General features: G+C 49.7%; 1 protein-coding gene across 2 annotated transcripts in view; it reads left to right on the forward strand.

Moving 5' to 3' along the window:
• The first annotated feature begins 1,328 nt into the window (after nucleotides 1-1,328).
• Nucleotides 1,329-12,171, forward strand: part of MTR (5-methyltetrahydrofolate-homocysteine methyltransferase) — a 41,478-nt gene continuing 30,635 nt past the window's right edge. The window contains exons 1-9 of one of the 2 annotated variants that reach the window (XM_070401037.1): nucleotides 1,329-1,557; nucleotides 2,366-2,580; nucleotides 3,381-3,470; nucleotides 5,539-5,608; nucleotides 6,072-6,164; nucleotides 7,575-7,681; nucleotides 9,651-9,710; nucleotides 10,754-10,848; nucleotides 11,791-11,891. In XM_070401037.1, coding sequence (XP_070257138.1) covers nucleotides 1,329-1,557; nucleotides 2,366-2,580; nucleotides 3,381-3,470; nucleotides 5,539-5,608; nucleotides 6,072-6,164; nucleotides 7,575-7,681; nucleotides 9,651-9,710; nucleotides 10,754-10,848; nucleotides 11,791-11,891 — 1,060 coding nt within the window. The remainder of the gene's footprint in view (nucleotides 1,558-2,365; nucleotides 2,581-3,380; nucleotides 3,471-5,538; nucleotides 5,609-6,071; nucleotides 6,165-7,574; nucleotides 7,682-9,650; nucleotides 9,711-10,753; nucleotides 10,849-11,790; nucleotides 11,892-12,171) is intronic. The other variant, XM_070401038.1, reaches the window with a different exon arrangement.

A 12,171-nucleotide genomic window follows, 5' to 3' on the forward strand; every position in this document is an offset into this window, starting at 1 on the left:
ATCATTGATGTTTCTATCACTCTCCCTCTCGCTTCCTCTCTGAAATCAATTAAAAAAAAAAAGAATTAGAAACTGGCTGGTTTGGGGGGGGGGGGTGGTAAGGGGTAAATTTGGGATGAGGAATTAAGGTTGATCCAATTGGCCCTGGCCAGTTTGGCTCAGTGGATAGAGGGTCGGCCTGCAGACTGAAGGGTTACAGGTTTGATTCCATTCCGGTCAAGGGCATGTACTTCAGTTTCAGGTTCAATCCCTGGCCCTGGTGGAGGCACATGCAGGAGGCAGCCAACCAATGTGTTTCTCTCACATCAATGTTTCTCTGTCTCTCCCCCTCCCTTCCGCTCTCTAAAAATCAATGGGAAAAGTATCCTCGGGTGAGGATTAACAACAAAAAACCCAGGAGTTACCTGAAGGTCTTATCTCTACACAATGGGTTTATGTGGGATGAGCTGAGTGAGGGTGAAGGTGAGGGTGGGGAGTGGGTTAGCCGATTATCACCAAAATAATAATCACCTACAGAGAGGAGAGGCTTTTTTTGCAGTGTTCCCATCCACTACAGATGCATTTGTATTATTTCCTAGGGCTACGATAACCGAGTAGCACAAAATGGGTGGCCTCAAACAACAATGTATTGTCAGGTTTGGAAACTGGAAGTCCAAAACCAAGGTGTCAACAGGGCCTTTCTCCCTCTGACATCTACAGGGGAGAATCCTTCCCGGCTCTTCCAGCTTCTGATGTTTGCAGGCAATCCCCGGTTCCTTGGTGCGCAGGTGCATCACCCCAATCTCTGCCTCCGCTGTCACTGTACGTGGGCTCAATTATTAGTCTTAACTAGGTCGTGAGTTGCTCTAAGACAGGTGGGGGTCGGGGTAGGAGGCAGTTTGTCTTTGCATTCCCATGTCCGACACACAGTAGGACTCAGTAAATACTTTCTGTCTATAAGTGGCCGTACACGCATCTCGCCCAGCACCAGGCTATAGCGGGAGGCGCATAGCGCCTGGCCTTCCACTCAAGCTCCAGTTCTGAGCTGCACACAGTTGGGGGCCAGCATTGCGGAACCAGCAGTGAGGGGTCAGGAGCGCGGGGTCAGTATTGCGGGGCCAGCAGCGCGGAGCCAGTGTCCGCTCCCCACACAGCCCACGCTCCAAGCCGCCACGCGGCTGCACTTCCGGGTCCGAGTGCGGAGGTGCGGGAAGCTTCGCGAGGACCGGACTACATTTCCCAGAGAACCCTGGGGCGAGCCTCAGGCGATTGGTTGAGACCGACAGCCAATGCGGCCGCGAAAAGCTCGCACAGACCAATCACAACACCGGGGCGGGAGCTTCGCGTGGATGCTCAGCTGCGACAGAAATACCCTGAGGGGCCGGTTCCGTGACGCACGTCGTTCTCCCCCTCGCCACGTCCTCGGCTCCCCGGCCCCCGGCTCCGTGGCGCGCCGCGCGCTGGCCGGTGTCGCTCTCCGCTGTCCCCTCTGGAGACCGCCCTGCTGCGTCCCGCGCCCGAGGCGGAGGAGCGGGCCCAGCGGCATGTCGCCCGCGCCACAGGAGCGCGCGCCCGCGGGTAACACTCGGCCCAGCCCGGGCGCGGGGCTGCCTGACGCGCGCTGTGGGTTCCGGGTCTCGGTGCTGCTTGCACCCATGACGCCCCGCAGGATTCCCGCGGGAGACGGCGGCGCCCGTGGGCTTCCGGAGCAGCCAGGGCGCCCACGTGTCTCCCCGTCCTCCCCGCCGGGACCCCGTCGGCACCCCGGGTCCATCTCCCCGTAGGCACCCCGCCCTTTCCCGCCGGCACCCCGTGTCCATCTCCCCGTAGGCACCCCGTCCTCTCTCACTGGCTCTCCGTCCGGAACCCCGTCCTCCCCCGTCGGCACCCCATGTCCACCTCCCCGTAGGCACCTCGCCCTTTCCCGCCAGCACCCGGTCTTCCCCACCGGCACCCCGGGTCCACCTCCCTGTAGGCACCCGGTCCTCTCTCACCGGCTCTCCGTCCTCTCCTGTAGGCACCCCGTCCTCCCCCGCCCGCACCCCGCCGTTTCCCGCCGGCACCCCGTGTCCACCTGCCCGTAGGCACCCCGTCCTCCCCCGCCCGCACCCCGCCGTTTCCCATCGGCACCCCGTCCGCCCCGCCCGTGCTTCCCCCGTGACCGTGTGGGGTGCACATCTTTCATTGCATTAGGCGTGGTCATAACTCAGTGGAAAAGGTTTGGGGCACCGCTGCGGAGCTGTGCGCACATCTTTGATGAGCCCTCCCTACTCCCTATTGTGAATGGTTATCAAGGACTCCACACCTTCTCTCCACACATGTCCCCCCCCCCCCCCCACCCTAGCCCCCTTCATTTTTTAAAGTCACACGCTCCCTTTCTTTAAAGCGGGCGTGAAGAGACCCCTGCGGGCCGAGATCGAGGCCGTCCTGCGGGAGAGGATCATGGTCCTGGATGGCGGGATGGGGACCATGATCCAGCGGCACAAGCTGAGCGAAGAGGACTTCCGAGGCCAGGAATTTAAGGATCACGCCCTGCCGCTGAAAGGCAACAACGACATCCTGAGTATAACGCAGCCCGACGTCATTTATCAAATCCATAAGGTAACGGGTCGCCAGGTGCGCAGGGGTCCTTGCAGCCTGCCATGCCTCTCACCCGTGTCATGCACTCAGGGCAGAACACTGTCCTGGGTGCCCTGGAGGAGAGTACACAGACTTGACGCAGCGCTCAAAACAGTGCGTGAACTTGTCTGAGGTCAAGCTCTGTGTTTATTTTCTTAAAATATATTTTTATTGATTTCAGAGAGGAAGGGAGAGGGGAGAGATAGAAACATCAATGATAAGAGAGAATCATGGATTGGCTGCCTCCTGCATGCCCCCTACTGGGGATCAAGCCTGCAACCTGGGCATGTGCCCTTGACTGGAATCGAACCCGGTACCCTTCAGTCCCCAGGCGGATGCTCTTTCCCAGTGGTCGGCAAACTGCGGCTCTGCAAACTGCGGCTCGCGAGCCACATGCGGCTCTTTGGCCCCTTGAGTGTGGCTCTTCCACAAAATACCGACTTCTGCGCATGGGCCTCAAAATTTCAATCGCACCGTACGTGCGCGCCCACACGTGGTATTTTGTGGAAGAGCCACACTCAAGGGGCCAAAGAGCCGCATGTGGCTCGCGAGCCACAGTTTGCCAACCACGGCTCTATCCACTGAGCAACGCCGGCTAGGGCCAAGTTTTGTGTTTATTTACACCACCCGCCTGTCTATGCAAGTCTTACATCTGTGTCACAGTGCCGTATGCTTAGTAACTGGTCAGAGGCTGTTTGGGGGGGATGGTGTTGAAGAGGCATGCTTGTTGTTGGGGGACAGGGATTCTAAAACTCAGCGCTGATATTCCTGTCTCATTGCAGGATTACCTGCTGGCTGGGGCTGATATCATTGAAACAAACACTTTCAGCAGCACTAACGTCGCCCAAGCTGACTATGGCCTGGAGCACTTGGTAAGACGCCCATTTTCCTTCATTACTAAGATGTTCGTGAGCGTTTATCACGTCGCTAGTTGCTAGTGAGACCACCGCCTGAAGCGAATGCCTACTTACCTGTAGTTTGTGCTCAGACGGAAATGGTTTGGCTCTCGTCCGCTTACGAACATAGCAGCCTGTTCATTTTCCGTCTGGCTTCTTTTATGGGCAAGTAATTACCAAATAAAAATGATGCTTATTATGCAGTGACTGTCGATAAAGGCATAATGATTGGTTGTGTGCACTATTTTGTGAGGCCTTTTTTTAAAACTTCACCTGAGGATATGTTTATTGATTTTTTTTTTTTTTTTTAGAGAGAGGGGAAGGAGGAGGGGAGAGAGAGAAACATGGATGTGAGAGGGAAACATCTGTCAATTGCCTCCTATATGTGCCCCAACCTGGGGTGGGATTGAACCTGAACCCGCAACCCAAACCCGCACCCCTTTGGTGCATGGGACAGTGCTCTAACTACTGAGCACACCGGTCAGGGCTTGTGAGGCCTTTTTAAGTATTGGGTGGTAGATTTGATTTCCTTTTTCTTTTCTTTTTTTTTTTTTTATTGTAGCAAAATACATGTAACATAATATTTAGCATCCCAACCATTTTTAAGTATAAGTTTAGTGGCTGGCCAATGCTCTATCCACTGGGCAAGACCAGCTAGGGCAACCTTGTCTCTCTTTAAATTGTAGGTAGTGCTTTGTACATTTGTGCATACTTGCTTTTATTTCCTAGTGAGAGGGTTCACCGACCTTTACCAAATATCAAGAGGTTAATAATCTATAAAAAGTTCAGAACCATCGCTCACAACCATTGTTCGGTGAAGGAAATCAGGGCCTGAAGAGGTTCTAAGGGAACTGCCTGGGCTGACAGTGACGAGCTGGGCCTGGAAGCCAGGCCTCCTGTGTCTAAAGCAGTGGTTCTCAACCTTCCTGATGCCATGACCCTTTAATACAGTTCCTCATGTTGTGGTGACCCCCAACCATAAAATTATTTTCGTTTCTACTTCATAACTGTAATTTTGCTACTGTTATGAATTGTAATGTAAATATCTGATATGCAGGATGTATTTTCATTGTTACGAATTGAACATATTTAAAGCATAGTGATTAATCACAAAAACAATATGTAATTATAGATGTGTTTTCCGATGGTCTTAGGCGACCCCTGTGAAAGCGTCATTCGACCCCCAACGGGGTCTCAACCCACAGGTTGAGAACCGCTGGTCTAAGCCTATACCTTTCTCATTAGTATTTGAACCTCCTCCAGCATGGCCAGGAGTGAACCTGAGGAGGGGCGGTGAAGGATTAAAGAAAATAGACAAGAGAATACGGTTGGGACCAGGTGGATCACTGTGCCTGGATGAGGAAACAGTGACACGCCTGTAAGCAGAAGCTTTATTTTATAGTCAGATCACACAAAGCAAAACAAGGGCAAGATGTTTTCAATATTCTTGGGAGTTTCAAGTCTGCTTCTTTCCTGTTGTTGCCGTTCTCCCAACTCTATTAAGCTTTGTTTAGGCAGCACTTGCTGCACCCCCCGCAGCCCACATTCCTTAGCTACCTAGGACTGCAGGGTCAGACTGTAAGGTCAAGCTTATAACCATAGCCTTTTGGCTATAATTGTGCTGGGAGGGCTTTGCCCTCCAAGCTGGGACTTGTATGCGGCTTTGCCATAAGTCAGTCTGAGGCTTGATCCTGTCTGAATGCTGTAGCCGCTCTCTACACTATTCTTTTTTCTAAATCTCAAAACCTGTTGAGCGACATCAGCTTATTCTCTGCCTTGCCAGAGGTCCAGAGGTTGTCCTTTTGCCGCCTCACTCAGGGTTTTGGGGAAGAACCAAAAGCAGTTTCCAAAGATTCTGGCCTTTCCTGTGCCTTCCAGTCTGGGGTCGCTGATGGGCCTTCTTGGCGAGGATTTCATTCACACCTCAAACTAATTCACTCTCCATTTCCTTACTGAGTGACACTGGGTTTTAGAAGGTCTTGAGTTCCTTGTTCAGCACGTGGAGAAAAAGAAGGACGGGCTAACGTTTGCAGTTCTGTGCTAGGTCTACCGGATGAACAAGTGCTCTGCGGCCGTGGCCAGGAAAGCGGCCGAGGAGGTCACTCTCCAGACAGGTGAGCGAAGGTGTCCCCTTTTCCACAAAGATGGTTCCTTGGATAGTTTCAGCTGTAATGCGGTGATAGAAAAGGATTACTTACCGAAACACTTTGAAGCCAGGCATGTGAGAATTCAGAGGTTTTTGGATTGGCCTGGTGATCATGCGTGTAGCCGCCCTGTATTTCATCATTTTTCCAGTAGGATCCAGGACAGCCCATCACCAAATTGTGCAGTAAAATCTATGAACCATCCCTCTGAGTGGGAGGAAGACTACCAATAAGCCTCTTGATCATTCAGGAGAGGGCGAGTTTTGTTGTCCAATGAATTAAGAGAAAAGTTTGAGCTTTTGTGCCTTTTGGATTTCAGAGTATTGGACAAAGGATTATAGCCCAGTATCCTAGGGAAATCTTATACCTTATTGATTTACAACAAAAACCTGGAGCAATTCAGAGATTTCACACTTGTTTTTCTTTCCCAAAGGAATTAAGAGGTTTGTGGCAGGAGCGCTGGGTCCAACTAATAAGACGCTCTCTGTGTCCCCATCTGTGGAAAGACCAGATTTCAGGAACATCAGTGAGTATTCATCACATACAATCATTGCTCTCGAGCAGGTACTGCTGTGTTTTGGTAAAATGGGACCAGTAGTACATCTATTTCAGGGTTATTGAGACTTAATCCACACGAAGGGCTCACAGCACTCCCTGGGATATAGTATACGTCGCAAAAGAAAGTTAGCAGTTGTGTGTGTGTTTTGTTGTGTGGTGTTTTTTTTTAACTTGTTTTCGAATGTACCTGGTGTATTCTTTATCAGCTATGGAAATAAGACCAATCAAACTAAAGCTTTAAAATGACAAGTTGAGAAGTTATGGACACCCGGCCTTGGTCAATGAGAGAATAACCCACTAGACCTCCATTTTATTTATCACAAAGCAGTCCAAACTGTATAAACATATTGGCATTACAAAAGTGGTAAACTCTCATATATAAGCATACTTGCATTGAGATTTTACAAAAACATCTTAGAAATCTAGGTGAATTTCTTAAGCATGAGACTACTAAAAACAAACAATTGAACTTTCCGAGCTGGATAGTCATGATACTATGAATGGAGATGGGTTATGTGTAGATGACAAGTTCAGGCAGGTGTGGTTTGTAGGGTTTTGGTCACAGGACTTGCCATGCCGTGCTTCCACACGTGGTCACCAGGGTGGCTCCCTCTGATGTGCTCGGTCTCGGCATGGCAGTGAGGAGCTCCCTCGTCCTTCCTCTCGTGCTGTGGAAGGTGAAGGACACGGACAGCAGCGTAACTCGCTGTTCAGGCCTCTCTGCCGAGTGGCCGAGCATCTTCTCTCTTGATTGGGCAGTGAAACGGGGAGAGGGATGGCCTCTCAGATGGAAATAGAGAGCTCAAGGTGTTTCTGACAAAACTGTTACCTAGGCGGGATTGGACACTTTTGTTTGAGATGGAAATTGCCCGTCAGGCAGGCGTTTTCTCTGACAGAGTTGGTGTCAGAGGGCAGGAGCCGAATCCGCAGAACTGCAGCCTTTGATTCTCCCGCAGAGAGTGAGAGGCTGTGACTCGCCCTGGGTGACACGTTTTCGTGTGACTCCTCACACTCATCCCTGTGAATTGATCAAAGCCATCCCTGGAAAGAGTGACCTGCCCTAGAGCTCTCTGAAGTACAGTAGGTCCAGGGCTCAGGAAACCCTGGCTTCCCGCGCGCTCGCTCCTCCTCGGCTCACATGTGGTGGGACGTGCAGACCTCGCGCAGGTGTTTAGGAGCAGCTGTGTTCAGTTTACTGGTTTAACTTCCATCACCACCATATTTCTGCATTTGGTTTCTTACAAAAGGTGTCACTGTCCTTAAACGATGCGTCACAAACCAGCAGTATTTAGTTCACTGATGCTGGGCCTGAACTCGGCATGTCCGGGCCGTTCAGGGGATATTGACTGATGTCCTGGGTGTGGTTTATTTTTTGCAGCTTTTGATGAGCTCGTTGAGGCATACAAAGAGCAGGCCCAAGGGCTCCTAGACGGTGGGGTCGATATCTTACTCGTTGAAACTATTTTTGATACTGCCAATGCCAAGGTGAGTTAAGGGAGGAAAGGGGACAGGGTTGGGGGAGGGGGGGAAGGGCTGTGATGAATCTCTAATGTAGTGAGAAGACAATGATAGCTATTTTTAAAGTTAAATGAAATTCCTTTGTTCCATTTTATTCTTGACTATTTCTGAGGCCAGTAGAATGAAAAAAAACTTCAATAGGTTATCTTTTAAACTTTTAAAAAAATTTTTATTTTAAATTATGAAAGTAAATATTTTCATATATAGCTACTCTATGTGCATTTATGCATAGGTGATAAGTACACATACATGGTTCTAAATTCAAAAGACTCATAAATGTATGTAGTAAAAAATAATACCCTTCTACCTCCTATTTCCTGGGGACAACTACTTGTCACCAGTGTGGAGTCCTGACAGGCATCAGCATGGGGGTATGCGTTTGTATTCCTTACATGTGTGCAAAGGTACACAGGTATATGGAGTGAAAAGTAAACATCCTTATGCCTGTGTTTCTTATTTATTTGTTTGCTTATTTAACTTTTCAGTTACAGTTGACATGCGTTATAATATCAGTTTCAGCTGCACAATGTAGTGAGTAGATTCTTATGTAACTTACAAAGTGATCCCCTCAGTAAGTCTAGTGCCCCACCTGGCACCGTACACAGTTATTAAAATCTTACTGACTGTGTTCCCTGGTTACTATTTTATAACTGCCAAGTTGAGTCTCTTAACCCCTTCACCTTTCTTACTCATCCCCACCACTCCCTTCCATCTGGCGACCATCAATTCCTACCTGATGTTTTTGCACAGTGTATCTAGAGGATCACTCGCTACAAGTGAGATTGCCAGGTCAGAGGATTGTGCATTGTTAGTTTTAATCTTTATGTCAAGTTAGCCTCCTGGAGATGTGCTCTTTTAAACCCAGTCATAGAGCAGTGCAGGTTTCTCACGCCCTGGCTAACACCATCTATTGTTACACTTTTGGATCTCCCTCCAATTTGATGGGTAAAAAATGCTTCCCTGCTATAGTTGTCCTTTTGTATCTTTCTCACTAGAAATGAAATAGAGCATCTTTTTAAAGTTTTACAACCATTTAGATTTTCTGTCCTGTGATGTGTGTTCTGTGCCTTATTTCTGTTGGACTTTTGGTCTTTTTTATTGTCTTTCCCTAAGGAAATCAACCTTGACAGTGATGAGTAGCTAATATTGTCTCCAGTTTGGTGTTTGACTTTCTATGTGGTGGTGATGGTCATATAATTGTGTTTCAGAGAGGAAACTAGAGGGCGGGGGGGCGGGGGGGGACATCAATGATGGAGAGAATCATTGATCTGCTGCATCCTGCACGCCCCCTACTGGGGATCGAGCCTGCAACTCGGCATGTGCCCTTGACCTGAATCGAACCTGGGACCCTTTAGTCCACAGGCTGACGCTCTATCCACTGAGCCAAACTAGCTAGGGCTGATTTAGCTTTATAATGGCACTAGAGGCCCGTTGCAGGAAGATTCCTGCAACAATAGGGCTTCCTCGGGCCGATCGCGCCGCCAATCCCCGCCGCCCAGGGCTGCACACAGGGGTCCTCGCCAGCAGTTGGGTACCAGGTAGTGCCCGCCCCACTCCAGTGCTGTAGCAACAGGAGTGCTCGTCCCTGGGAAGGTGGCGTCTGGGTCTTCCAGGTAGATGAATCCCCACTGATTTCACTACCAGATGCTCTGTGGGCTCCTCATCCCATCTCTGTTGCTCTGGGTTGGGGATCCCTCCAGCTTCCCAGCTGCCACTCCTCCTGGGAGTGGATGCTGGCCCTTTCTCCCAGTCTCCGGGGCTTCCTCTGTAAATCCTTGGTTACCATGTTTCAGTTCAGCTCCCTTCAGTGGGTTATTCAGGGTGATTGCTCTGTGATTGAGCTGTAAATCCCGCCTGGGGCTGGGAGCAGGTGAGTGGCACTCCGGCCGCCTCTGCAGCCACCTTGGGACCCACTGATACTCTCTTTCCCTGACAGGCAGCCTTGTTTGCACTCCAGAACCTTTTTGAAGAGACCTATGCTCCCCGGCCCATCTTTGTAAGTCTAAAGTGTTGATTTTTGTTTTTTTTATTAATATTGTCATTTGAGGGTAGGTTTTTTTTTTTTTTTCTTGCATGGAACTACTGATAGTATCTTTTAGGAACCACTTACTTTTAAGTTTTCTGTTCACCTCCCTCCTACCACCACCTTGAGACAAAGAACACGATTCTAGAAGTGGTTGATGGAGGCAAAGTGATCTGGCTGAATTGTCTCCTGAAGCCAGAGGCTTAGGGAGGCACTCTCCTTAGGACCCTGAGGGGTGGCCTTGCATGCTGGCTGTGAAGTTCCCCGCACTGAAGACAGCAGATTGCCAATTTATTAATCAACTAGAGGGAGGCCCAATGTACGAAATTTGTGCACTGGGGTGGGGGGAGGCCCTTCAGCCCGGCCTGCACCCTCTCAGTCCGGGAGCCCTCGGGGGATGTCCGACTGATGGCTTAGGCCTGCTCCCCAGCAGTTGGACATCCTTAGCGCTGCTGCAGAGGCGCGAGATGCTTCTGCCATTGCCGCTGTGCTAGCCAGCTGTGAGCCTGGCGCAGGGCTTCTGGCTGAGTGGCGCTCCCCCTGTGGGAGCACACTGACCACCAGGGGGCAGCTCCTGCATTGAGCATCTGCCTCCTCGTGGTCAGTGCGAGCTGTTCGGTCGATTTGCATATTACCCTTTTATTATATAGGAAGGATAGGCAGACCCACTCTAGAGTCCCAAGGTTCCTTGAAGAGAATAAATAGAATCAAAACTAGGGCTGTATCACACAGGAGGCTCATGGGAAAGCCTTCTCTAGGGAGACTGGATGTGTGGATTCTGACGCTGCTCTCGTCATGGCTTTTGCCTCCCTTTTCCTTGCTCCCATGGCTCCCCAGCTCCCCCCTCACTCGGCATCTCCCTGTCCTGGCCATTTTAGAAAGTGCTGCCTGAGCTCCCACAGTGCTCTTCCCTGTAAAGAAGCACAGGAAGTCAGCTCGCTCCTCTTATTCTGGCCTTGTGACTGAACTCTTCATGTGAGTCTGTACTGTGGACTGAATTTGCTTTGTTAATTCAGATTTCAGGAACAATTGTCGATAAAAGTGGGCGGACACTTTCTGGACAGACAGGGGAGGCGTTTGTCATCAGCGTGTCGCACGCAGACCCACTCTGGTGAGTCATCGTTCTTCCCGCCTCCGTCCCTTTCAGGGGGTCTTCCCTTATAGTGTCAGATTGTGCCTGTTGGTTGGTTATTCCCCATTTACAGAACAACAGAAGCAGTCTAGCTTGGAATAAGATGGGGATTTTAAAGCTCAGATTTTTATCTTTAAAATTAACATTCTGTTTTCATTCTATTTTAACATTACCTTTTCCATAAACGTGCTATTTATTTCTTCTGTCCAGAAGCTGTGCTCACCCTTTCTCTTTCATTCTCTCTGTTTCTGTCTCGTGGTCTGTCTCTCTGTGTGTCTCTTTCTCTTTCTCTCCCTACCTACTCTCTCCCTCTCTCCCTCTCTCTTGGCTTCTTGTTAGCCTTTAAGACTCATCTTGAGAGTCCTCTTCGGGGAACCTGACTTCTCTTACCAGCCCAGGCTGATGTTGCTCTCTACCCTCAAGGCTCTGGCTGGTCTAATAATCAAACAGACATGAGACAGGTTAGCAAGAGAAAATGACCAAATTTAATACATATGTAGGTATGTGTGGGAGCCCTGTGTACATGAGAGTCAGAGACAGAAAGGAAACGGGCACAGAAGACACTCTGAGTGGGGGGTGAGCCAAGGTGCCCGGGGCTTCAGATGTTCATTTCGGGATGATGACGAGAGTAGATGCTTAGTAAACAGATGTTTGTCCTGACATGTATGTGGGTCAAAAAGAAAACAATCCACATCCTACAGAAGCACACCTTAGGGTGACTGGCTCTGAACCCCCCCACCCCGTTTCAGTTGCTGAACAAAAGCATTAAAAATAGCATTGATTGCAGCTGCGCAAAAGTGCTTTGAATCAAGGATTTATTACCTGCTTGGTTTTAGGTTTATTCCTTTATTATAACTTTTCTGCGCATAAATGTTTTGAATAGAAGAGGATGCTCCTGTTAACTTCTTTTTGTCTTTACAGCATTGGATTAAATTGTGCTCTGGGTGCAGCTGAAATGAGACCTTTTATTGAAACAATTGGCAAATGTACCACAGCCTATGTCCTCTGCTATCCCAATGCAGGTGTGTATTTCAAGGGACTGCACAGGGGGAAACCCAAATACATGGACATGCATGGTAGGGTAACAGATCTTGTTGAAAGAATCTGTTCTGTAGGCCTTGGTATTTAGCTAACACCCAGTAGGATTCCTCTAAATGGCGAGTATCTGGACCTGGACCACTGTTTTTCTTTAGAATTGAACGCACAGGTTGGCTCAGTCTGAAAGCAGCAGAAATGGACGGAACTCGGAGGAATGACGCCTGGTCCCGTCACTGAGCAGAGCCGTGCTTTGGGTGACAGTGC

This window comes from Myotis yumanensis, unplaced genomic scaffold, assembly GCF_028538775.1.
Source record: "Myotis yumanensis isolate MYYU_CA2020_CCGP unplaced genomic scaffold, mMyoYum1.0.hap1 SCAF_22, whole genome shotgun sequence".
Lineage (NCBI taxonomy): Eukaryota > Metazoa > Chordata > Mammalia > Chiroptera > Vespertilionidae > Myotis > Myotis yumanensis.